The sequence below is a fragment of the Hippopotamus amphibius genome, chromosome 17, assembly GCF_030028045.1.
Source record: "Hippopotamus amphibius kiboko isolate mHipAmp2 chromosome 17, mHipAmp2.hap2, whole genome shotgun sequence".
Classification (NCBI taxonomy): Eukaryota; Metazoa; Chordata; class Mammalia; order Artiodactyla; family Hippopotamidae; genus Hippopotamus; species Hippopotamus amphibius.
In genome coordinates, this window is record NC_080202.1 from 12,305,009 (window position 1) to 12,332,079 (window position 27,071).

A 27,071-nucleotide genomic window follows, 5' to 3' on the forward strand; every position below is an offset into this window, starting at 1 on the left:
CCCTCCCATCACTTCCCTTTCATCACTCACTCGGTCACTCAATAATACAGCCAGGTGGCAATGCAGCCACAAGCTTGGAGGGCCTGGGTCTGACTGCCAGAATGTATACTGGGGCTCTCTGCTCCACCACCCACCAGCTGGTGCCCCTGGGAGGTTCCTCAGCTTTTCTGGGACTTGCCTGTGAAATGGGATGCAGGAGATCTCACCATGGGGCTGCAGTGAGCGTACACAGACAGGGCCCGGCACGTCACAAGCACCCCATGTCTGTGGCTACTCTTATTGAGAATGATAAGCATTTGTTGTGTGCTTCCCGTGGGCCCAGCACTGGGTCAGGAACTGGGAGAATGACAGGAAGGGAGTCAAAGAAGTGGAAGACACAGCTGCTACCGCCAAGGAGCATACAAGTCAGCTGGGGGAACAAGACGTGTTCCTGAAAGTAGGGCATGCTAAAGTAATGGGTGCCCACGGGTGCGCCCTCTGCGTTCATTAGCTGCCCAGGGCCCCAGGGCCTCAGGCCCACGTGCAAAGACACACAGATGCATATATCATTAGTTGCTCACATACAGGTGCCATCCTCCTCCCCAACCCCCCACTGCCATGCCCTTTGCTGGCAGAGCCACTGTTGATCCAAAGGAGTAAATCACGATCCCTCTAAGGGGGTCACGTCACCCATCCCCTTGCCAGTGGAACAGGAGGGGACATCTGCTTTGAGGAAAGGATTCCTCGATGTTCCCAGAAGAGATGTGACGTGTCTGCTCCTGAAACCGTAGCAGCCACCTTGGGGCCATAAGGGGTCAAGCCTGAGAGACAAAGCTGGTGCACTGGGGCTGGCAGAGGGAAAGGGGAAGGAGTCTGGATGACCACGAGCCACCTTGGGCCCTTCTACTGGATGAGTGAGCTAATGGATTTTCCTTACTGTGTGAGTCAGTGGGACCTCAGCTCCAGAAAACTGACGCAGAAGGACGAATGTGTGGACGCTGTTCCCATCCTCGCTGGGTTCATTCCCACACTCCTGCACATGTGTCAGCTTACACACTCCATGTGCCAACCTCCAGATGGTCTCGTGTGGAAGAACTAGCCTCCTTCCCTCCACTGACGTATCGAGAGAAGAGCTTGGCCTACAGCAAGGTGGTCCCAAGAAATTAGCACGAATGTTGCTCCCAACCCAAACAGCGGATACCCCTGGGGTCTCTCCCCAAGGTCAGGAATTCTCTAAGCTCTGACCTGGCCAAGGACCACAACCTGCCTGCCTTTCAGTCTTGATGAGGGAAGCTGATTCAGGAAGGAGGACTGTTTGCGAATGTGACAGCCCTGAAAACGAGCTACTCTCGAATGAAGCATAGAGCCTACCAGCCTCGTATTCTTCATGTCACCGAGGCTCTCCTGCCTGAGCCAAAGACACCTCTGAAGGGACCCCATCTCTCTCCCTCCCTCTCCCCCTCTCTCCCTTTCTAGACCACAGTACAGAGTCACCTAACAACAGTCTCCTGCAACATGGTTAAAACAGCCAGCACGTTCTCCTCATTGCATCATGCAAAGATCTTTAAGTCATCAACCCTTGGGAGAACTGAGGGCAGGAAAGGTGGGGTACCACTCTGAGGGTTCCCCAGATAAACATCAAGGTTGCTTAAATGAGCCAAGTGCTCCATAAATCTCAGCATCATTTCATTCCGTTGGTGCCCTCATGTGCCACCACGACAGTCAACGACACATCAATTAATCACTTCTGTTCTGATGTGTTCCTTGATGTCTCTTTACAGAGAAGATTCGATGCATGAAATAAGCCCTGTGCGATGGTATCTGGTCTCCTGAGCTCCACATACATGATCTTATTGACTACTGCCACTCTGAGACACAGAGAGGATGGCACTGAGAGAAACGGTCCCTAAAGGGAAATGATTACCCAGGTCACATGGCAGGTAAGAGATGGAGCCAGGACCCCAATCAGAACCTGGGCTCCAGACAGAAGGGCCCCAGAATCCCAAAAAGTGGCTCAGATTGAACACATAATTCAACTGGTTGATGGACTAAGGGTGACCAGAAACCATGGAGTTTCAGCACCTACCCCACGAAAAGTCTCTAACAGTCTGGGAGGAATTTTCTTGAATGCCCTTGGTGCTGCCACCTGAGTCAACAAGATAAGTCTGAGGAGACCGTGGGCTGACAGGGAATTCCAGGGACGTGCAGGGGAGTCATCTGCTGCTCAAAGCAAACAGGAAGGGGTTTGAATCCTGGTTCTTCCCAGCACAATATGTGAGCCTCTCAGAGACAGTCCCCTCATCTGTAAACACGAGGATGACACGCGATAGGGTGTGCTGGACACCTGGCGTGACACCTGCTCACCTCAGGTTCAGCCCTCCTCCCCCACCCATAGGGACTGAAGGAGAGAGAGACAACGGCTACCTCAAAACCCTAAAATAATGCATGATTCAGACAAAATCACCCAGTGACAAGGTCTAAAGTAGTCCATGTTTCAATCTGATGTGGAGCTGGAAGCACTAGCCTTCTCAAGCTGGGCAGAAGATCAGGTAAAGGGTGAAGACAAGAACGGAGGACCGTGCTGTGGGAAGAGGGAGGCAGGAGGGAAAAGGCACGTGAAGCCTCTGCGGGGCATCAGCTCTGCAGGAACCATCTGGACCCGCTTCCACTCAGCCCCTGTACATCCAGGCCACAGGGCACGGCTCCTCTGCTTGCATCTTCCCAGGGACGGGTTGCTCACTGCTTTCAAGGCTGCCTGTTCCAGCAGTGGACAGCCTGACCTTTGGAAAAGTCTTCCATGTACCAACCTGAAATCTTACCATTTCTAGCCCTTGGAGTCTTAGACTCGTCTAGTCTACCTTTCACACCACTGTCCCTACCTGTCCTCACAGTCTGCTCTCCTCCCAGCCAATCACCTCTGGTTGCATCACCGTCCCCAGTGACCAGGGTTTCCCAGCCCTCAGCTCACCTCCCGGCTTACCTTTGAAAGAATTCTCCCTTGGAGAAGTCAGAAAAGAGAGAGGGGGTCACTTTCTAGGTACCTGCTTGCATCACTTCATTTCAGCCAGGGTCGGGGAGAGGGGGGGAGGGGGTCGGTGAGCACCCGTTAGCATTGTGGAGGGAGCACGTCTCCTCTGGATCAACCACAAACTTCGCTTGCTTACAAATGGGTTTTGAGTGTTTCAGTTTAACAAACTCAAGGTAAGGGACACAGTGTACTGGATGAGCACAGAGGGGAATGTGCCTATCGGTACCAGGCAAGCAAGAGGCAGGGAGAGAAAGATGTTAACTGCTGGCCTGCTGAGATGACTCCTAATCAGCAAGTACTGAGGTCCACAACAGGGTCTTCTGTCCCTCCAGCAGCCCAACGGGAGAAGGAAATATCCCCTCTGCACCTCCACCCCCAACAGACCAGAGCTCCAATCCATGAGCTGCAGGAGTGCCCTGCCTGCAGGTACTTCTGCAGGGATGTCTGCAGCCTGGGGCTCTTTTTCTGCCACTAGGGGTCAGATGAGACCAATGTATCAACTCTCCCAGTCCCTCAGATGCTGGGAGAAAGTCACCTGACAACTCCCTGCTTGCTGTGGTTCTAGTTCCAATGACACTGGGTGACCTTCGCCTCCCTGGTCCTCCATCCCCTTTCTGCATGATGAGGTCAGCAGAGGACAGGGCTAGCTCAGTGTTTCTTAAAACGTGGCTCACATTTGCTTTACGTACACAGCATGTGGATATATCAAGTAGCATCGCTCTTTTCATTTCATTATGGACCCATAAAAACTTCTTCAACAGCTGGCAGTGGCTGAGAACGGCATTTGAGAACAATTGTCTAGAGATCAGTATTTTTCAAAGGTGAGTAATGCACGCTCCTTTATAAGGGAAACGCTTCTTGCAAGACTCCAAAAATATGTCTCCAGACCTCCAACAGCAGTGGTCCCATGGACTACATTTGCAATATAACTACATATTCCATAGAAATGTCTTTTAATTGTGAGTTTCATGGCAAAAGTTTAGTCTCTATAATTTTATATACATATAATCATATTCTCAATTATATATAATTATCATCTAAAGCAAAAATGCAAAATTAACGTGTTCATAGAACTGACAAATTCCTGAGAATATCCCTAAGCTCCTCAATTTGAGAAGCAGGTCTAGATGTCCATAAACCAACGGTTCTGTTTCTCAGGAGAGAAAAGCTTAAATCAGAGCCAGTGGGATTGAAGTAAGATGCGAAGAGCTATTCCAAGTGGTGTGAGGTGTCAGGAAGCACAGCCCAGGGCCATGATGGGTCTGCTCCTCGGGAGAGGGACCTAGGGCCACTGGCCTGGAGGCTGGGGGAAGAACAGTCACAGAGGCAAGGGGAGAGATGGCTGAGGGCACTTTTAGTCCTGGGAGTTCTTAGCTGTGTTCCCCTGCGCCTGTGAGATGAGAACTTTGACAGGAACTTTGACGTAAAACACAACTTTTCTTCCTGGAGTCATTTCCTGCACTGCTCCTAGAAGAGGGATCCCGTGGAGGTCTGGCTGAGGAACCCCAAGGGAATGCCGACGATTCTGACACACGGCACCACCCTAGGGGCCCGTGAAGAAATATCAAAACTAGAGACGTTTTCCTGAGCTGGGTCAGACCACAGGCCTGGCCACAGTCACGGCCCAAACATCAGAATCCCCCAGCCCCCCAGGCTCTGCTGCTAAGCCTGGCCTGCCCCCAGCCTGGGAGACGTGCGGGCAAGGATGGAAGGGACAGGGCAAAAGAGCTCGGGTTCGCAGCAGGGTTTACAAAAAAGCTGATCATAACTAGCAGAGCTCTGAAGGCTTACTCTGCGTGACTGACTGGGACCGTGGCTGTGTGACTGTGTGACTGTGACCATCCCCTCCTTCACCCCGAAGCAGAATGCAGAAGCGGGTCTATCTTCAGCCTGCAGTTGGAAGGATTTAGGGTTGAAAAGATGAATTCCCTGGATTATGGGATCAAAGACAAGCGATGATAAAGTCTGAAAGCATCTCTCTTGGAAAGCCCTTTAGTCAGACCCCATGGAGTCAAGGACAGATCAACTGCTTCTGCCGCTGGAGGGAAGGCCCTGGGCAAATGGCCCTTAGACCCACAACCTGCCTGTGGCTGCTGGGCCATCTTCTCCACTGTCCACAGCCTACAAGCTTTTCCAGGTTATAAAAACATGTGACACCTGAAAAAAATAATTATTAACTCCGAAATACATAAAGAAACTTGCAAAACTGAAAGCAACATGCTTCACTGCGTGTCTGCAAAATATAACATGAGGTTAGCTAGTCAGCTGCAGCTCAAGTCTTGTATAAGTTACATTGACTATGGGATGTGGGAGCAGTCTGATATGCTTGCTATGATGGGGGTGGGCAGAACCTACGAAGGTTTTCCTAATTTCCAGGTGCCACATTCACCCCTCTCTCGGCGACCAGGCTCCCTCTTTCCTCCCCTTTCATCTCATCTCTTATCCCTCGTCCCCCTTTCTTTTCCATCTCCCAATTTCTATTTCACCCTGGCTGCCACCGTCCATCAGGACTGAAACAGATGCCCCAGGAATCTCCCACCAGCCTAGGGAAGCCGCTTGGCTCCTACCCGCACCCCCATGAGGAATCTCAGCAGCTGGCCCCAACTAGGCCAGCAGAGCCCTGCCCTGCCCTGCTCTCTGTGGTCCAGCCTGGCAGCAAGGGACAGACTCCAGGCTTCCCCAGGCCAGGCTAGCATGGGTGGAATCTTAAGGGAGTTGGGAACCAAGAGGCAATGTCATGTAGCTATTAAGAACACAGGCTTTGGAATCTGGCAAACCCAGATTCAACTCCCATGTCTGCTGGGTGACTTGGGACAAATTGCTTTGTCTCTTTGAGGCTTAGTTTCCTCACATGTGAAATCACGCCCATCGTTATTAAAACTGAGTATGAATTTTCATACCAAGATTATCGTGCCCATAATAATAGCCTTCCTCACAGGGCACAGAGGGCAGTCGTGAGGCTGTCGCTGGGATAATGTGTGTTAAGCTTTCACTTTCCATGAAAACAGTAATAATGGCTAACACGTCTACTGAGCATTTCTTGTATTCCAGGCCACATGCACTTCTCCAGGCATTATTTCAGTGAGTTCTCCCACTGACTCCATGGCAGAGGTCCTATTCATCATCCCTGTGTAGTTAATAAGAAATCTGTAGCTCAGAGACTTTAAAGACCAGCCCCAGGATCACACAGGGCGGGGATTCTAATATAGGGAGGTCTAACCCTAACCCCACACATACCGCCACCAAAATGGTAGCTTTGCAAATCATTCTGCAATCCAGCAGAACACTGACCTAAAAACCAGAAAACTTGGGTTTGAAACAAGGTTGTAGGTGTAACGTTTTGAGCGGTCCTTCGGCCTCTCTCAGCCTATCCCCCATGTGTGAGCGAAAATAACAAGACCCAAGTTTCCGCCAACTGCTCAGGATTACAGCCAGCCTCAAATCGGATGCTGGATGTAAGTGCTGGGTGGACCCAGGTGCACTTGGCACGCATGTGATGATGAACCTATTTTACCCCATGCCAGCTAAGTGTCTGTCCAAGCGCTACTTGATTACTTCCAGGGACAGAAAGCTCATTACTTATTTTAGTAGCTCACTCTGGTTAGAAAATTCTTCCCTTTGCAAAGTCCCTGAGGACCTGCCTGCAACTCTATCTCACCAGCCCTGGCCGGGTCCTCCCTTGCCCTGCCAGCTGGGAACAAGCCATGCAATCTCCCACACCGGCTGCTGAAGACCCCTAAGGCTTGTGTCCTTGCTCCTGTCATCCTGCCCTGGTCTCCCCAACCACAGAAAGAGGCAGATGAAAGCAGTAATGTTTTTGGTTTGCACAGGCTCCTCTCCCGATGCTAACTCTTCCCCTGTCCCCACTTAGCAGACCCCCAGGCCAGGAGGAGATGATTCAGATCAAAGAAAGGATGTGGAAGACGACGGAGACACTGTCGGCTGCTGTGAGCGCTCACACTTCCTGACGTCCCTGCCCTCTGCAAACATCTGTGATGCCCCTGCTGGTCCTGCCACCTCTGGCTGGCACTTGGGCCCTGGGGTCACAAGCACGTGGACTTTGTCCTGCTGTCTTCCCTTGTTTGCCCCCCGCCTCCCTGCCCTAGCAATCCCCAGCCACTCTTGTGCCTGTACCTTAAAAGACTCCAGGAATCCCCCATGGCTCCCATTCTCAAACTTGTCCTCTTCTGGGCCCAGTCCCAGCATGGCCTGAGTGTGGGCGTGGAGTTCATCATGAAGGTTGTCCAGGAGGGCGGCCCTTGTCCTGTCCTGGAAGGGAAGAGGGTGGGGGTTGCAAAACTGGCACTGACAGCAGAGGTGTGCCCTCTCCCTGGGGGGCTCCAGACACCTGGCCCAAGAGCTGCTCTTCCGGCGAACTGCGTCCTAGCGACGGGATAGACCTACATCCAGGCTGAGATTTTCACACTCACAAATGCTGCAGCTAACACTACAGCTCTCTTCCCTCTGCCCCTTTTCCCTGGGCCACCTCACCCTACCATGGCACTGCCTTGGTGACTCCCAGCCCAGATCACTGCCCCAGGCGCCACCTCCATGTACCCAACTGCCCACAGCTCTTCTCCATCCAGATGTGCATCCAGGGCTATGTATATAGCCTCCAGGGGGCGCCATTCACATAGACCAGGACCAGCCCTTTCAGCAACCCAGCCACCTTTGTTGGCATCTCCAATCAGCAGGCCCAGACAGAACTCATCTCCAGTGGTCCCCATGTCAGCAAAGAGCCCAAGACAAAGGCCCACAATCCCACTTCCCCCCACTCTTATATGCAGGAGTCCACCAAGTCTTCCTGATTCTGACCACTTCCTGTGCCCTGCGTAAGCAAGCTGTCATTGTCTCTTTTGGACTCTTGCAATACCTTCTAACTGGCCACCCTTCCCACTCTCCTTCCCTTCAATCTACCCTCTCTCTCACCTCCTCCTGTACTTTATTAGGGCCTCATTACCTCTAGTTCAAAGCCTTTCTTGATCTGACCCGACTAGCATCTCCAGGGGGGCCTCCCACCATCCCATCCCCTACATGAATCGTTCTTAGGCCACATCCAACCCTCTGGAGCTCCCTCACAAAGTCATGCTCTGAATCCACCTGGCCTTTGCACATGCTGTTTCTCATGCCTGGAATAACCCTCCCCACTCTTTTCACCTGGCAAAAGGTTCATCAGATATCCAAATTCATCAGCTCAAGGGCCACCTCCTCCAAGAAGCCTTTCCTGAACACACCCTCCATTCCCCATAGACAGAAGCAGCCTCTGTGCTGGTCTCCATCACAGTCCAGCGCACTGTATCATACCCGTCTCCCACCAGCCTATGAGCTCTACAAGGGCAGAAACTGTGTCTCACATATTCCAGTATCCCAGGGAACAGAACAGAGCTTGGCACACAGTAGGTGCTCAATACACGATTGGTGAATGGCTGACGAGACCTGAAGTTTGGATGGAGTTCCCACAAGGAGAAAGAGCTCCACATCAACACAAGGCTGAAGGCTTAGAGGGGCAAAGACGGTGCTTCCCCACCTTAAACAGCCCCCAAGAATAGATCCCCAGGAAAGGTTGTCCAGGAGGGCAGGAGGAAGGTCAGAAACCATGCTCTCACCTCCAGCTTTGCAAACCTGTCCGACTTGCAGCAAGCATTCTCTGCATTGGTGAGCTTGGTGAGCAGAAACTCCCTGAACTCCAGGCCCTGGAAAAGACAAGGCACCCCATCCTTATAGCTCTTGCCAAGAGGGCCTCAGCCACAGAACAGGTAGGCAGGACACGGGCCTGTGGAGAGCCCCCAAAAGGTCCCCTTCTGACATTTCATCATTTCTAGCCCAGCCCAAACCCACCCACTAAGACGCCAACATGGAAACCAGCTTCCCTGGTGCTGGAGAGTCAACCCTCCACACCCGTGGTGGCATCTCCACGACTGGAGGCCATCTGTGCCCAAGGCTCCTGGGCCTAGAGCAGGGCATAAAAACCCTTCTTTTAGCAGGAAGGCAACCCCAGTGTCAAACACCCTGCAAAAGACCCTGTGCTGGGCCAGGCTGGCAGCACAAGGAGAGGTGGGGAGAGACCCCAAGCGAGGAGATTCCCCCACCCTGCTGAAGGTGCTCCTAAAGTTCTAGCCCAATTCAGCCCCCCTGCAACCACTGCCACTCAGGTGTGGAAACCTGGAGTCTCAGACATGAGAGGGGCAGAAAAGAGAATTTCTTACCTTCTGGAAAACAGGGGGGCTGGGCAGAGGTGGGCCAAAGGCAGGCACATCTTCCCGTGCAGTGACTGCAACCTGAAACACAGAGGCTCGGTGTGGGCCAGGAGGGAGGACACCCAAGCTGAGGACAATGAGCGTTCTGAGCCCTGGTCCTGGGGGATCTACTCCCCTTCCCAAAATACAAAGAAAGTGCCCCCTGAGCCACTGCCAGCACACCCGAGTCACCGCTCCTAGAAGCAGGGCTGGACGGCCTGGAGCCATCCGCACACCCTTATCTGCATTCCTGGAGGCTGGAAGTGAGTTTGGCAAGATGACTGGACAGGGCTGAGGAGCTGCCTGGAACCCTAATTCTAATGCAGTACAAGAGACCAGGAGATGCTATCTCATTACCTCATTTGACTGGGACGCTAATCCCACAGAGAAGGCACAGGGAGAGTTATCAGCCCTGGATTCCCGATGAGGAAACAGATGCCCAGAGCCGCGGAGCCATCCCTCCAAAGGCACACAGGAGATTAGCCCCAGAGAAAAACCGAGAATCCAGAGCTCCCCGACCCTGCTCTGGAGCTCTTTCCCACAACACCGACTCCCAAACCTGGCCAGATGTCAGAATCACTTCAAGTGTTTAAAAATAAATACCGATTACACGGGCTCCACCCCGAACCTACTGAATCAGCTGCTCTGGGCTGCAGCCAGGAATCTGCAACTATTAAACGCACCCAAGAGCTTCTGTACAGGCAGCGGACTGGTGTTTGGGAGCCCTGGTCTCAGACACAAAGAGTCGGTCCGTCTGGGCGAGGCTTGAACTCACAGAGCGCCGGGGCCCAGGCTGGGAACTGGGGGTGGAGGGAGACCAAGGGGCTCTGCATGGGGGTGTCCCAGGCTCTGGGTGGGGTGAGCAGAAACTATGGGAGAGCGGGCACCGAGGTGCTCCGTGTGGGGGCCTCCCGGGCTCAGAACAGGCCCCACGTCTCCACCTGCCCTCTCCGCATGGAGGGGCCCTGGTTTCACCTGTTCTCAGCCCACGCGGCTGCAGGCCTCCCTGGAGACGCTGCCCTGGCCCTCCCCTGGCGGGCTGCTGACGTGAGCCCAGCCCTGGCGCGCCGCCAGCCTCCCCGGCCCCGCGAAGTAGGGCAGATGCGGAGTCTGCCAGAGCCGGTGAGCTCAGAGCCGGGCCAGGCAAAGGCCCTGCCAGGGTCTGGAGGCGAAGGGAGCGGGAGAGGGCCGGTCCACATGACTTTCTCTCCCCAAGCGCGAGGCCGGCCTCAAAGCCCACGCAGCAGTGCCCAGAGTCAGGAAATGGCGTGTGCTTGGCTGACGTGATTTCTGGCTGGTTCCAGCTGCCAAACAGTTCCCCCTCCACCACCCACCGTGCACCCGTGGCACAAGTCAAGAATTCCACCCACGGGGCCAAAATCGAGGGGAAGGGAGGGGGAAGGCCACTGAGAGGCTGCTAATGGGGCTGAGGCCACAGGCCAGGCCCGGCTCTCCCCTCTTCCCTCCCCGACGCCCCCTCCTGCTCAGGCTTGCGTTAGAGTGGCCTCTGCTGACTGGGTAAGTAGCTTCAGATACGCTCTTCCATCCGCGTTCTCCCAGCCCGATGAGCCCACGCGCCCACTGCAGCAGCCGAGTCAGGCAGGCAGGAGCCAGGTCCTTCCTCTGCTGGCCATTCTCTGTCCCCACGCGCTCCCTCTCCTGACCCCTTGCCAGCAAAACGCCCGGGCCTTTGTTGTTCCCTCCTCTTGGGGACCGTTTTGGGTTGCCGAGCTGAAAGCAGAAGCTGCCTGAACACAACCTCACTTTCCTGTTTTCTAAATCCAGCCCAGGCCTCCCAGCAGGGGTGGGGGCAGGGCTGAGAGAGAGAGAGAGGCAGCAGGTGACTCCGGGGAAGAGGCTCTTCAAGACCGGAAAGCAGAAGAAGCCATGGGTGTGTGAGTAATTAGGATACACCAGGGAGGCAGGGAGCCTCCGAGGACTCCAGACTGAATGAGATCCCCACGTCCGTCCAAGCGTGGCCCGGAAGCCTTAGAGGACCACAAGGTTGCTCAAGCAACAGATCAGCAGTGAGGGGAAGGGGTACACAGGCAGCAGCCCATCCCCACGGTCTGCTTCGCCTAAGACTCCCCACACCTTTGGGGAACTTGAGGAGTCGGGGTAGAATGAGCTCAGAAGGCTGGGGAAGGAGTCCTAGTGATGGCTCAGCTGTTATTTCCTTTCATGCTAGCAGGATGGGGATGAAATTCACATCTGAAACATAATTCGATGTGATGTTTCATGCACACCCCAGATCATGGGTTCCAAGTTCCCACCTGCTCTGACAGCTCTGTGGTGAAGAGCACAGTCAGACCCGGACAGGACCCTGGCTCCACTATTTCCGGGCTCTGTGGCCTCAGGCCTTAAGAAACTTAAGCTCTCAGCCTCAATTTGTTTCCCCTGTAAAACAGGGCTAATGGAGGCCTGCCTGGCCAGAGGCTTGGGAGAATTCAAGAAGGCTGCTTTTAAGGGCCTAGCACAGTGACCGGCACAGATCAAAAACTCAGTAAGAGGTAACCATTGTCACTTGATGCTTTCTTTATTTTCCCTGCTCACCTGCACCTAATAAAGGACACCTGAAATAATAGCATTCCCCCAAACCACTTCCTAATACACACACACACACACACACACACCTCTTTCTCAACTCCCCCTCCTTTCCCTCCTCAGCACATCAGAACTGGAAGAAGCTCAGAGATTGCCTACTTCAACTTCCTCATTTCACACAGAAGGCAACAGAGGCCCAGAGAGGGAAGGAACTGGCCCCAAGGTCACACAGCAATCAGAGGCACGGCCAGGAACAGAACAGATTCCGGAGCCTCGCAGTCTGGGACCCTTTCCTACACATCCCCACCCCTGTCCTTCACCTCCTTCCTCTTCTTTCCTGTTGTTTGTCCTCCCCAGTGGGGGCCCTCTGGGGCACTGCTTGGCCCCCAAGGAAATCTCACCCTCCTTTGCCACAGCCCCTAAGCCCGCAGGGGTCAGCTAAGGTCCCGTGTCACCGGGACCCCCTGAGGGATCTAACCACATCCTCCTCAGTCTGCCCATCACTGGGGTGCTGCTGGGGGCATGGATGTACAGAGCTTTGGGGAGCACCTTGAAAGGCTCATCTCCCTCCCTGCCCTCTGCCCCCCCGACCCAGCCCTCACTCACAGGTCTTCCCTTCCGGCTTCAATGTCTCCCTGGCAGGTGGAGCCCAAGGTCCCACATTCTGGGGTCAGCCCCGCTCTCCCTGTGAGCTCTGCTTCTCACCACGTCTCTGCAGACAGTGCTTTCCCTGGACCAGAGTCTGTGGCTGAGGAGACTTGCTAAAGGCTTCTGGCATCACTGCTGGAGGGGGGGGTGGTGCTTTCTTGGATCTCTGACGTTTCTCTTTTCTATTTTTCTACTCTACTAAAGCTCTCGGAAAGTGGAGAGCCAGTGAGCCGAACTCCATCTCCTAACAGGAACTGAAAGCAAATACTAAACACCCACAAGAGGCTTCATTCTGCCGGCAGGGGCCCCTCAGGCAAGCCACATGTACACTGCCTGGCAGGGCCTGGGAGCCCTCCCATCACACGGCTTTGCTCAGAGGATCCTTCTCTGCCTGCACTGGCTGTTACAAGAACCAGGTGGCTGTCCGAGTGACCCAGTGGCTGAACTGTCCTCTCTGGTCCCTGAAGCTGCTTCTTTATGTCACTTCCAAATGCCCACACAGTAGGCACTGAATGAGGACACTCGCTTCCACCAACGAATTAATCAAGCAGCTGTTGGAAGAGAATCTCTGTGTCGGTCAAAGCCTTCAAGGAAACACCCAAACAACGGTTTCTCCAACTTCTCAGCTACAACTGCTCAGTGACAGAGGAGGATGAACACGGGCATGTAAAAGAATTAAATGCCTTCAACAAGAGAGTGTGGGGGGCTCTTGTTTTGTTTTGTTTCGGAAGCCTCCTATTTGACCTTAAAGCTGATGTGAATTTTGCACTTAATACACCTGGGTTTGTACCAATATAACAATTACATAACACAACACATATAAAATAACAACATCATTTTTCTTTCCCAAAATACTCAAGCAAAATTGATATTTTGTAAAGATGGCTATGAAGTCCTATAGCCTCACGAACTCCGGGAAGCAGCACTGGCCTAAGTTATTATACAGGAAACATTTCAGGCCTGTGTTTTCCTTCTGCAGGTGCCTCTTGCCTCTCCCTTACCACAGTGGTTCCTACACTGCGGGGAGCAGGGCGTTCTCTGAGAATTTGCGCTATGGCATCTCTCCCCCAGAAAACACAGAGAAGCATGTGAACTCCACATTCTGCACTTACCTACAAGGAGTTCAAAGGCTATCTAACGTCCACTTTAAAAACACTGCCTCACCCTAAACGTCCATCGACAGATGAATGGATGAAGATGTGGCTCATAGGTACAATGGAATATTACTCAGCCATAAAAAGGAACAAAACTGAGTTATTTGTAGTGAGGTGGATGGACCTAGAGTCTGTCATACAGAGTGAAGTAAGTCAGAAAACAAACAAACAAAAATACCGTATACTAACACATATATATGGAATCTAGGAAAATGGTACTGATGAACCCAGTGGCAGGGCAGGACTAAAGTTGCAGATGTAGAGAATGGACTTGTGGACACAGGGCGGGAAGGGGAGGCTGGGACGTAGTGAGAGAGTAGCACTGACATATATACACTACCAAGTGTAAAATAGATAGCTAGTGGGAAGCTGCTGCAGAGCACAGGGAGATCAGCTCGGTGCTTTGTGACTGAGGGATAGGGAGGGTGGGAGGGAGGCTCAAGAGGGAGGGGATATGGGGATACAGGTATACACACAGCTGATTCACTTTGTTGTACAGCAGAAACTAACACAACATTGTAAAGCCGTTATACTCCAATAAAGATGTATTTAAAAAATTAAAAATAAAAACCCTGCTTCAGTCTATCTCCCTTGGTTCCCATGCACCCCAACACCACTGCGATATGGAGAAACTGTTACCCAAGAGGTGGGATTTGTTCCTCGTGGAGCAGCGAAGGAGAGCATTAGCGACACGGCCATCAGGAGGGGGCAGGGTGAGGGCAGCAGAGGCTCACCGCCATCCGTGAGGATTCTGAGCCAACGTGAAAGCCCACTAATGGGTCAGGAGGCTGAGACCCAGGCGCTCACAACCCCACCCCCCAGGAGTCTTCAGGTTAAGATCATCTGCCCAGAATGGCTAAACCAGAGGGCCACCCCCGGTGGCCAGGGTCTACCAGGGCCCCTGGTCTCCATCCTTCTCACCGTGAACATTTCTCCTTTTCCTTTCTTCCCTTTGTTCGTTACCACCCTTCTTCCTCTCCCCTTTCCTGACAGTCCTCTCCACTTTCTCTTCTTCACTCTCCCCTGCCTCTGTCTCACTCTAGCACATGGCATGACCAGATGCCCAGGAGGGACACGGGGTGCTTCTCAACCCTTGAGTTAGAGGCTGTTGAGCCGGGAGGCAGCAAGATGGGTGAGGTGACCTCAGAAGGGGCTCTCCAAGGGTCTAGCTCCCAAATCCCAGAAACCCGAGAACTCGTGGGAAATCTATCACATTTTGGAGAACGGTCTCCGGAGCCGTTGAGCCCTGGTGCTGCCCGATATCGTTGATTCCATAAAGTGCGGTGAGGCGCCTGGGCCCACCACTTCCTCCAACAAGACATTCTCCTTACCTTGTAGGATGGGGTCTCTGTGCCCGGGTTCTCAGCCTGCACGACGATGTAGGCATGTAAGAAGTTGGAGGCAATCATATCTGGGACAAACGGTGTGTTTTCTTCTTGGAAGATGATAGCCACGATGTCATTCCCAATGTGTCTCTTTCTCTGGAGCTAAACAAAAAGTGTTCCATTGTTATAAGCCATTTAGGGACATCCTGAAAACAGAACAGGTCTATATAGGAAATTCCTCATTATTCTATCTTTATACATAAACCCTGGAACACTGAGACCTCTCTCTCTCCAGGGAGCTTTTTATTTCAATCTTTAGAAGCCACTAAAAAGGAAAAAAATGAGGAAAATGCCTGAGTTGTCAGGAGGAGGCTGGCAAGCTTCTTACTGAGCTCTACAGCATGTAGACGTAGTCCTGACTCAGGATCCGGGGAGAATAGTTAAAAAGTAAGGCTGGGTTTTGCCCTGGGAGAGCTTGTCATTGATCTGGGAGAGACACAAACACAGGTAGAGCCACCTGAGAACACTAAAAACACCACCAGCCAGCAAATGCTAAATCAGCTGCTACCCACAAAGTGCCTGACACTCTGGGGTCAGAGAAGTGGGCAAAATCAGAGGCCTGGTGGTAATCTTAGAAGGCTTCCTGGAAGAGGAGATTGGGAGAGAAGGGAGCACTTGATGGAAATGTGGATGAGCAGGAAGGGGGCGGGGCGGGCAGATCACCCTACACCAGAAGGGAGAAGAACCATGCTTAGAGAAATATGGGCAACCTGGTTTGGTGGAGGTGCTGGACGGGAGAGAAATGCAACCCTGATTCAACATCCTGAGCTCTGCCAGGTGTTGTCACAGGTGATCTCAATTCCCGAGCACCTACTGTGTGCCAAGAACCACGTTGGGCTGTTCACATGCATGATTCCAAATGTTATGGCCCTGTTGTACACCAAACCCTGGCCAGATGCTTGCCTACACTTTGTTCCTTTATTAAGCACCTACTGCATGCAAGCTCTATGTTTCCCACTGAGTTTCTCGCTTACTGAGCACCTGCTGAATACTGAGCCCTGTGCTGGGCACTTCTACAAATTGTCTCCTTATTCTACACACATCATCCCATTTCTTAGGAAAAGAAATTAATATGTATTCAGTCCTTGCTGGGAGCCAAGCTCTGCGCACATTCCACTTAACAGAGGAGACACTGAGCGCAAGCCAGGCAGAGAACAGACCCCAGCCTTAGGCTGGGGCAGGGGGCGAGGGGGGCCGTGAGGGAACAGAGCTGAAGGTGAAACACTGAGAGAAAACCTACTTTGGACACAAAAGGAATCCTGCTCCTATTTGTTTCTGGAACATTCAGTAGTTATTTTAGAGCCAAATCGCAGTCTCCTTTGCCAATTTCCTTTTTTCCTAAGAAGCCAGGCTCTATGTTTACAATATTACATCTGTGATCCCTCCTGGGTTCCCTGTTCAGAAAGGAATGGGTCGGAGTTTGGTGAAAGGCCTAGCTTCCTTCCTTATCTTCCTGGAGAATGAAATGGTACAAAGAGTGGGACTGGGCAAATGGGACCACAGCCAGGGACCAGCTGCTGGTTTCAGGGCTCTATAAGAAAAAAAAGCCAGGTCCTCCCTGGGCACATGCAGCTGTTAGAAGCAGCAAACGAGAGGGAATGGAGGAACACACTGGAAGCAGAGGTCTCATCCAGGGTTCTCCAGGCAAGGAAAAGGCTGGATTCCTGCCCGTGGCAGGTGTGCTGAGAGGTGAGGCTGTGTGACTAGAAAAGCTGGAGGGGGCGTGGGGGTGTCACATGCAATAACCAGCTTTACATCTCTGGGCCGGGAAGAGTGGTCTGGACAGTGAACAGCCGTGAGGTAGGAAAGCCTGCCACAAGCCAGGCATCGTACTGAGCCCTACAATTGGAACCTTCTGTGATCCCCACCATACCCCTCTGATATGTGGTGTCATCCCATTTTACAGATGAAGCAAATGAGGGCACAGGTTACTGGCTCACCCAGAATCACATACCCCTCGGTGGCAGGGTTGGCTTCAAGTCACCATCTGCAGACCCTTTCACGTGCTTTTCATCACCATCCTACCTGATCAGGGCACCTGGGCTCTGCTCCCAGCTCCACCCCTGATCACCTGGGATATAGTCTTTTAACCACTGTTTCCCCATCGGTCACAGTGGGATAACCAGGAGCCCTGTCCAGCCTCCCGCACAGGCTGCTGACCTGTGGCCTTGGTGAGATAACACAGTAGGACAGGTTTTGATAAGAGGAACAGACGGGCCTCTAGATTACGAAAATGGGGAAGGGGGCCTCAGTCCCTCAGGGAGACCAGAGCAGAGGCAGGCTTTCACCTCACACGCCCCAGGGCTCCCAAAGCCATCCTGAACCCAGTTACCTGCTGGGCATCTCCCTCGGTAAACGGCAGCTTTGTGGAGACATGAAACATGATCTCCCTGTCCCGGAATATCGTGTACACTGATTCCACCCCCGTCTGTCCATGGGTCACGTCCAGGCCTCCTCGGAAACTGTCAGGGAAATGGGTAAGTGCCAGGTGGGGAGAGAGAGAGAGAGAGAAGGGACGTGAGCAACTTGGTACCACCTTCCCAAAGGACATGGGGCAGGAGAATGAATGAGAAGATGTGGAAGAGTTGAGGGCAGAGAGATGAGCAGATGAGCCCTGGCTTCTAACCATAAATTATTGTTTAAAAGACAAAGGTAGGACCTCCATTCCAAGCCCTGGCTGTGTCCCCTCCACACCGTGAAAAGAGAGGTCGTTCATTCTCAATCCCAGACAAATGCCGTCCCAGCTGCTAGCGGCCCCCAAGGCCGGGAATAAGCCTTTGCTCTCTGCAAGGCCAGGTCCTCAGCCCAGAGCCAGGGCACCCAGCCATCCTCTTGGATGGTGGCAAGCCCCATGGGAGTATCTGGAGTCAGCCAGAAGAGGGGACAGATGCTTGACCTCCCAGATGTGGAGACCCCACCACGGCAGCACCCAGCTGGGAGGTATCCAAGGAGGTCCTTTCTCTGGCTACCGCCTCACACACAGGAAAGAAAAATACTAAGGAACTGGGTGGGCTTCTCAGAGCTGCCCCTTCTTCCTTTATAGAAACATGGCTGCTAGCCGTGGGTCATATTCTGCAGCAAGGGGAGTAGACACAGTTTCCTTTAAGAAAATGAAATAAAAATAGATCCTGGACATCAGGTTCCCCCACCCCAACTCCAAGCACTGTGATACAAGCCAGAAAATGCGCTCAGCCCCACATGGAGGAAAGCACATGCGGTCAGCAGTTAGGTGCTCCAGGTTCTAAACCAGCTTCTGCCACAAAGTCAGCACATGACCTTGGGCTATCACTTAATCTCTCCGGGCCTCAGTTTCCTTTCTCTTGAAAATAAAGGAAAAGAGGTACACGATCTCTGGGGTCCTTCTTGGTTTTAGTATACTTTATTTCATCAACTGCAAGATGGAACATTTTTTCACATTTTAAGCTCTCTGAAATCAGGATATATCCTATTAGGATGGCATCTCAGAGCCCATGGAAGGTTATATAATAAGAACAAAAGCAGTGATGACTAGTACCTACTCTGTGCGTGGCACTGGCATAAGGGCTTCATGTGCATTACCTATTCTAATTCTCCAACAAGCTCGTGGGGTCAGGACTATCTTTATCTCCCTTTTTATGGACAAGGAAACTGAGGCTTGCAGAGGTTGTCACTTGTTCAAAGGCATAGAGCTATTTAGTGGCAGCGATGAGATTTAGACCCACATGTGACTGGCTCCAGACAGCAGTGATGACCTTGAAGGGGGAGGAAGAGGGGAAAAGATAAAGGAGAAGGAAGAGGAGGAGAGAAGGGAGCAGAGGAAGTCAGTGATTATCAAACACCTCCTCCATGCCAGGCACGGAGCTAGTGCGTTCACATGTTAGGACACCCTGTTAACGCGCCTGTTGAGATGGGGAGTTCTGAAGGCTCAGCCGTGTGCCCGCCACAAAGCAGAGCACAGGTTGGCCAGGTCTGAAGGCTCTGCCCAAGTGTTGCCTTTGTCAAGGAAAAGCAAGGGCCAGAGCTTTCCAAGAAATAGCTGCGATATTCTTTCTGTCCACTTAAGAGAATCACACGCCATGGCGTAGATTCCTGCCAGAGGGATTATGGAAATTGCACCAACTCCATTATCCATTCTTTTTGTGTATTATCTAAAATGGGTCATTTCCCCCCCAAACTACACAGGGTCCTCTTTCCAGAATGCCTAGCAGGTAAGTGACCTGCTCACCTGGCAGGGAAGGTGGATTCATTTGGCTCTCAGTCTGAGCCAATTGTAATTAGGAAGGCAAATCTCAGCTGGAAGGATTTCATCACTCATCCTAGGGGCAAAAGTCAGTGCCTCTCAGATCACGTGCCATTCGGGATTATGCCCTGTACCACCAATTCCTTAGAGATGCTGTCAATGAATGTTGATCATTTGCTGAAAAGTAATCCCAAGTTCCTGTGTGTGTTTTTAGCTCCCACATGCCCCCCACCACTGAAACCCAGCCGTTGGTCCTCACCCTTCCTCTGGGCCTCATCAGTAAGGTCAGAGCCATCACGTGGCTAAAACCCACCCTTTGAAGTCCTGCAGTGTGATCGTGTCCCCCAGCAGGTCCAAGAAGTCCTTGAAAGCTGGGCTCTCCTCATTGTTCCCAAACAGCTCCTCCTCCAGGGTCTGAAAGAGAAACAGGATCGGGGGAGGAGTTTGGAAACAAAAAAGAAAAAGCCTTCTTGGTGCCAAGCGAAGGAATGTGGTTTTCCAGATACCGGGTCCCTTTCTTCCTCTCCCGCTTCCCCACATTCCCTATCCAGTGGCTCTGTCATCCACGGGAGGAAGGACTGATAGAGGCTCACTCGGCAGAGCTAGATTTGGGGGGCTGGTTAATGAGGACTTTCTATTTGAACAAAAGCTGCTGCTCAGTTAAAAGATTTAAGGGGGAAAAAAAGGCAAAGCTGAAGCAAAGAGTTCTTCGACTTGATACCAAAAACCAATCCAAAAAATGAAAAATTAATAGTTGGACTTCTGACAAAGGACTCATATCTAAAACACATAAAGAACTTCTGAAAACTCAACAGTCATCAAAACCACAGTGAGGGGCTTCCCTGGCGGTCCAGTGGTTAGGACTCCACACTTCCAGCGCAGGAGGCATGGGTTTGATCCCATGCCTAAGGTCAAACTTAGACCCCGCGTGCTGTGAGGTGCAGCCAAACACAGACAAAAAACAAACAGACAAAAAGAAAAAGAAAGAAACAACACAAGATACCACTTCACACCATAATCAGAAAGAAAGACAATAAGACGTGTTGGTGAGGACGCGGAAAAATCAAACCCCACGTACTTTGCTGGTGGGAATGTAAAATGGTGCCATCCCTGTGAAAAACAGTCTGGCAATTCCTCAACAAACTAAGCAGAGAGTTACCACACGACCCAGCTATTCCACTCCTAAGAATATACTCAAGAGAAATGAAAACAAAAGCCCATACAAAAAACCTTGTACATGAATATTAGCAATAGTATTACTCATAATAGCTCCAAAGTGGAAACAGCAAAACGTCCATCACCTAACAAATGGATAAACAAAATGTGGTATATCCATACAATGGCATACAATTCAGCCATAAAAAAGAATAAAGTTCTGATTCATTACATGACATGAATGAACCTTGAAAACATTATACTAAGTAAAAGAACGAGACATCAAAGGCCACATAGTATGATTCCACTTATCTGAAATGTCCAGAACAGGCAAATCTATAGAGACAGAAATAGATTTGTGGCTGACAGGAGCTACAGAGTATGGTGGTAATGGGAGGGACTGCTAATGGGAATGCGGTTTCTTTTGGGGGTGATGAACAATTAGTTAGATAATGGTAGATAGATAGCTGCACAATTCTGTGAATATACTACAAACCACTAAATTGTACACTTTATTGAGATATAAATCACATACCATTGTGAACTGTATGTCAGTTAAACCTCGATAAAGCTGTTATTTAAAATTTTAAACTCAACAGTAAAAAAATAATCCAATTAGAAAATGGTCAAAAGACATGAACAGTCATTTCACTCAAGAGGATAGACAGATGGCAAATAAGATGTTCAAATAAGAAAAGATGTTCAATGTCATTAGCCATTAGAGAAATGCAAATTAAAACCATAATGAGATCTCACTACACATCTATCAGAACGGCTAAAATGATAAATAGTAACTGCACCAAATGCTGGCAAGGATGTAGAGAAAACGGGTCACTCACACATGGCTGGTAGGAGTGTAAAATGGAACAACCACGCTAGAAGACAGCTTGGTGGTTTCTTACAAAACTAAATATATATATTACACCACACAACCAGTCAATGGTACACCTAACGATTTACCCCAGAAAAATGAAAACTTCTGCTCACATAAAAACCTGTATACAAATGTTCACAGCAGCTTTCTTCACAATAGCCCCAATCTGAAGCAACCCAGATATCTGTCCCTCAATACGCCAACAGTTACACAGACTGTGGTACATCTATGTACACCATAGAACACCACTCAGCAATGAAAAGGAACGAAACATTGATACACTCAAAAACTTGGATGAATCTCGCTGAGCGGAAGAAAGCCAATCCCCGAAGGCTATATATTGTATGATTCCTTTTATACACTATTTTTGAAATGACAAAGTTCTAGAAATTGGAGACAGAGCAGCGGTTGCCAGGGTTAGGGATTAGAGCAGGGGAAGGGAGTGTGGAGGCAGGAGGGAAGTTAGCATGGTTATCAAAGCATGAGCAACACTGGGACCCTAGTGTTGGTGGAAATCTTCCGTATCTTGACTGTAGAACCTACGTGTGTGATAAAATTACATACGATGAAATGTACACACACAGACACACCACAAATGAGTACATGTAAAATTGGGGAAATCTGAATAAGATCTGTGGATTATACCACCATCAGTATCCTGGCTGTGATACTGTGCTATCATTTTATAAGATATTACCTTTGGGGGGAACTGCATAAAGGGTACACAAGGTCTCTGTATTATTCCTTATTAATACAATAGCATATAAACATACAAACGTCCAAAAATTAAAAGTTTAATAATGTTTTTAACAAAACAGAAGGCAAAGCTGAAAACAGTAGCAAGCTCTGCAATGACAGGCTTAAAACACTGACTGGCCCTGCCCAATCAAAAGGTTCTGACCACAGAGGCAGGCTCTGCAAACAGCTGAAGGCTCTGCAAACATCCACAGATGGCAACGAACAGCCGGAGATGACACAAAGACACTCCAGTCTGTGCAATCACTTTAAGGAGGAAGTCTCCAAAAAGTGACTCTTTAACATCTCCTTAATGCCTGCTTTATAAGAAAAAAGAGCCGACCTTGGGTTCTAAGCCTTCAATAGGCAACAGGATCTAGCTAGATTTGAATAAATTTCTTTTGTTTCTTTACGGTATTTCATTTATTCCTTTCAGAATTACCTTCATTTCATGCAAGTGATACTAACTTCCCAATTAGAGTTGTGATATAAAATGTCCTTTAAATAATGAATTTAAGCTGAAAGTAAACTTTTTAAAGAAAAGTGAGCAGTTAATGGTATAGGCGCGACAACAACAAAAAAAACGTAAAGGTAGGGTGATGTGATCTCGGAGGTGGTGTGTGAACGTCTAAAGCGCTCTAGCAGGGCTCAGCAAACTATGGCCTGGGGGCCAAGTCTAACCCACTGCCTGTTTTTATAAATAAAGTTTTACTGGAACACAGCCAGGCCAATTCATTTAGTATTGTCTATGGGTGCTTTTACACTACAAAGGCAGGGTTGAATAGCTGCAACTCCAACAGGATGGCCCACAAAGTCTAAAATGCTTACTATCTGGCCCTTTACAGAAAAAGGTTTCCCGATGCCTGACCTGTCACATGGCACGAAAGCATCCCAACTCTAGCCTGGCATGCTGTTTGCCCCAGGTCATGAAGCTAGGGTTCGCGAGAAGAGCAGCTTCCAGGCAACACACATCTTCCCCTGAGGAAACAATCCAGCTTACGCTCTGGGGTGTGTACCTCTCTCCAGGATTTACACCCAGCCTGGTGTTATTGCCTTTATTTTTTATACTGGCCTTGAGCTTGACCATGCCCTCAGGGAGGGGTTCATAGTCATTACTGTATCCTCCACAGGCTTAGCAAACAGAGAGTTAGATGGGGTTTATTTATACCCTGAGGCTTTCACACAACGAATGTTCATATTAATCCCCCCTACTGTAGGTCTGCAAAACAACAATCCAAGTTTTTTAAGAAAAGACGTTTATCTGCCTGTGCGCCCCCACCTTGCCTCAGCGGTGCCGGGTACATAAACAACATCCGACCCCTTCAGACTCCTTCTCAGAGGTGGATGGTGAATGTTCAGTAATTATAACTCTGCTAGAACATTGGGCTGTAATCACCTTGTGAGATCTGCTTTGGTACATTTCACAAGCAAAGAACTTTAATTAGTGGGACTGTATTATTGGAGCGGTACAACATAAAAATGCAATATGTGAAAATAATTAGAGCAGCTACTTGAATAATTCCCTTAAATTATGAGATTCATCTGTGTTGATATTTCAGCTCCTCAAGCCTTCATTAATTAGAGTGGTTTTAAGTGAACACATGCCTCTTGTGGTCTAATATCTTCAGACAAGGAAGTCAGCTCTCATCCAGCTGATAAAGACACCGTCACGCAAAGAAAAGATGACGCAGATAGTATTGAAAAGATACTATCGACCTACCATTAGCAGAGCCAAAGCGTTTATTCATTCATTCATTCAAACATTCATATAACAAAAAATTGAGTGTATTTATATAAAGTCCCCACGCTAGGCTCTTGGATGACACAAAGATGAAATGGGTGTGAAAGCTTCTTCCATACACCCCAGATGAGGAAATACCAGTGTGTTCGGCGGACCGCTTCTCAGGATGTTAATAAAAGTTCATGGTAGGAAAGATGGGAAGTTTGTGGTCAAATACGTATGGGAAACACTGAGTTCAACAAAGTTATAAAGAGTTCTCCACTCTGCGGGTTCTCAGAACCTTTCAAATGTTCCCACACAGCTGACCACTCTCCCCAGAACTCATCTGTTCACAAAGCACGTCACCCGACTAGTGTCTCATGGAACACACTTTGAGAAGCACCATTCTGGTCAACTGACTCCAAAGCAGCACGTAAGCACTACAAGCAAGAGACAGAGGAGGATGAACAGTGCATATGGGTAATATTTTTAACAACCTGATCTCCAGAGAGAACACACAGAAGCCCCAGTGTTTGCCCACTTCCATGATGTGAATACTTCCATCGTGGCTGATTTTAAGCTATCAACATGACATCAATGAACACAGAGCTGGGCGGAGGGTGTCCAGCGGATGCCGGGACACGACTCGCATCTGGGGAGCAAAACCTCACTCCCAGCCGGGAGAGCGGAGGGCATAGAGAAAGCAGCCTGTGCGAATTCATTGCCTCCACCCTGTCTGACTTTTCTTGTGACCAACTGCAAGCAGAGGCAGCCAGGAAGAATTACAGTTCACTGCATGAAAAGCCACATTACCGCGTAAAGGATGTGCGGGCCTTTTTGAGAGCAGCCCGCCTTGAAGGACGTCGTACCTCCGGTCTAATTCACACATGAAATGTGGCTGTCGCGTTCAGAGTGTTTAAGAACCTAATGCAGGGCCCCTGTGCTTGGGGGATGGGAAAACAAGAGTCCCCAGGGAGAAACCACAGGATCTAGGGACCAGGATGGATGCGTGACGCTTACCTGCCTGGCTTTTTGGTAAATTACCCCGAATTTGAATGTGTTGTTGACGTCATGCTCATCGTAGGACACGATCATTTGGGAGGCCTGGAAAATGTGGGGAGAAGAAGTCAGATTATTAACTTGCAGGCAAAGTGAGGAGGCAGGTAGAAGGGAAAGCACCCATTTTGGTGGAGAATGGGCCCCTCTCCCCCAATATGAGACATCCACACGCGGAGGAAGAGAAAGGGTGGGACTTCCCTGGTGGCACAGTGGTTAAGAATCCGCCTGCCAATGCAGGGGACATGGTTTCAATCCCTGGTCTGGGAAGATCCCACCTGCCTCGGAGCAACTAAGCCCGTGCATCACAACTACACTGAAGCCCGCACACCGAGAGCCCAGGCTCCGCAACAAGAGAAGCCGCCACAATGAGGAGCCCGCGCACCGCGACAAAGAGTAGCCCCCATTCACCACAACTAAAGAAAGCCCGTGCAGCAGTGAAAACCCAACACAGCCAATAAATAAATAAATAAAAAGAGAAAGGGTGAAGTCAGAAGTGTGTGGTCAGGATGCAACTCCTAAGGTCTCAGCTACTTTCCGGCCCCTGGGCTTCCCCCAGTGGTGACCAAACGTCTGGATCACCCATTTCATTTCCAGCCAGATATACCGGCCAAGGCCTGGGCACACAGGGAGTCCAGCAGGGCCCAGGGAACTGACTCCACCCCAGTGTTTTATCTGGGGAGTGAAAAGTGCAGCCGGGACCCCAAAACCAGTCAGTAAGGATGATGCTAGCTCCAATTCCACCTCTACCCAGAAGCGTGATTTTGAGTAAGGCACTGCTCCTGCCCAGATTTCAATTCCCCCTTATTCATAAAACAAGACGTCTCTAAGGAGTAACATACCATAATTCAATATGCAAAGAAAAAACAAACAAAAAAACCCTGACCACTGGTTCCATCTAATTTTCTATTGTGCTTCAAAGAGTTGCTCAGAAACACTAAGCTCTAATTCTGAATCCACTGCTTTTACCTGTGCAGCTTTGAGTGAGCCACTTAACTTCCCTGGGCCTCCGTTTCCTCACCTGTTTTTTTATTTTATTCTTTATTATTATTAATATAAAATTTTTTGGCCATGCTGCACGGCATGCGGGATCTTGGTTCCCAGACCAGGGATTGAACCCGTGCCCCTTGCATTGGAAGCACGGAGTCAACCACCGAACCGCCAGGGAAGTCCCCCCTCATCTGTTCACTGGAGACGTGGGCTGTGAAGATTCAGGGAGATCAGGCACATGAACTGCTGAGCGCACAGCAGCTACTATCACCGTCATCTACATAAACCTCCAGAAAGATCAGAGCTGGACCAGCTTGTTAGACAAGAGAAGGCTTGGGGGCTATGAGGATATTCTCTGCAATAAAAAGGGGGGATTCGAACAGGTGTTATGCTACAGGAAGAACAAACCAGGCATGATTTTCTGGCCAGAGTACGTGACCCATGTCAGGTTGTCACGCCTGAGACATCTCTGCGTGGCTCTCGGCTGCCTGAGGAAATGGACACTTGTCAGCTCCCCCTGGAAGAACAGCACTGCCCGATTCCAAAGGGCACCCCCCACTCCCACCTGGGATGAGTTAAAGGCTCAGAGCAGGGGCCCTGCCACGTAAGAGGCACCCGGCCATGGACACCTTCCAAGGAACATTCTAAACTCTGTGAAGTGTAAAAACACACACACATCTCAGCCAGATTAACATCCCAGCCGGACAAAGCAGTCCTTTCAATCTAGAAAACATGAAAATACAGCTGCTCTCCCATTATTACCAGAGCGGGAGGCTTTCCAAGCTATAGAGAGAACGATGCAAAAATGAGAGTCATCGGGTTCTCTCGGTGGCTATGATTTGACAATAAAAATTGCCAAACTTGTAGTTAAGTTAGGCCTTTATGATGGGGTTTTGATGTTTGGTTAAACCTCACTAATTCGGCTTTAATTACAAAGGTGAGGGCAGTCTGAGTGATAGAAAATATTCCATGGAGCACAGCATATTACTGGGAAGTACCTACAGACGCTCAGGCGGGTAAAAGAGGTGTCTGGGAGGAAAAGGGCTCTGGCTCATTCTCTGTGCAGGAGAGGACCCTGCCAGTAGCTCAGCCACTGCACGGGGACAAATAGTGTGTCAAGCCCAATAGTGAAGACTTGAGGCTTTATTCCAGGGGGTTCTGGGTGTCCCAGCCAGGACAGGGCTCCTCTTCCCTCACCAAACATCTCACCTCCTGGTTCCTGGTTGTCAGAACGGGGACTCAGGGAATGGACCGAACCACCCCCACCGGCCCCAGCTGGCCCACAGTGGACGCTCAGAAGCGCTGCCCTGCTTCCACGGGCTCTCCCCAGACCCTGTGGTCTCTCGAA

General features: G+C 50.4%; 1 protein-coding gene across 1 annotated transcript in view; it reads right to left on the minus strand.

Moving 5' to 3' along the window:
• RAP1GAP2 (RAP1 GTPase activating protein 2) overlaps window positions 1-27,071 on the minus strand; it is a 177,522-nt gene that overhangs the window by 13,894 nt on the left and 136,557 nt on the right. Inside the window, exons 11-17 of the mRNA XM_057715860.1 lie at window positions 24,698-24,781; window positions 19,507-19,607; window positions 17,307-17,436; window positions 14,921-15,076; window positions 9,214-9,285; window positions 8,614-8,700; window positions 7,142-7,276 (exon numbers count right to left, since the gene is read on the minus strand). Coding sequence (XP_057571843.1) covers window positions 7,142-7,276; window positions 8,614-8,700; window positions 9,214-9,285; window positions 14,921-15,076; window positions 17,307-17,436; window positions 19,507-19,607; window positions 24,698-24,781 — 765 coding nt within the window. The remainder of the gene's footprint in view (window positions 1-7,141; window positions 7,277-8,613; window positions 8,701-9,213; window positions 9,286-14,920; window positions 15,077-17,306; window positions 17,437-19,506; window positions 19,608-24,697; window positions 24,782-27,071) is intronic.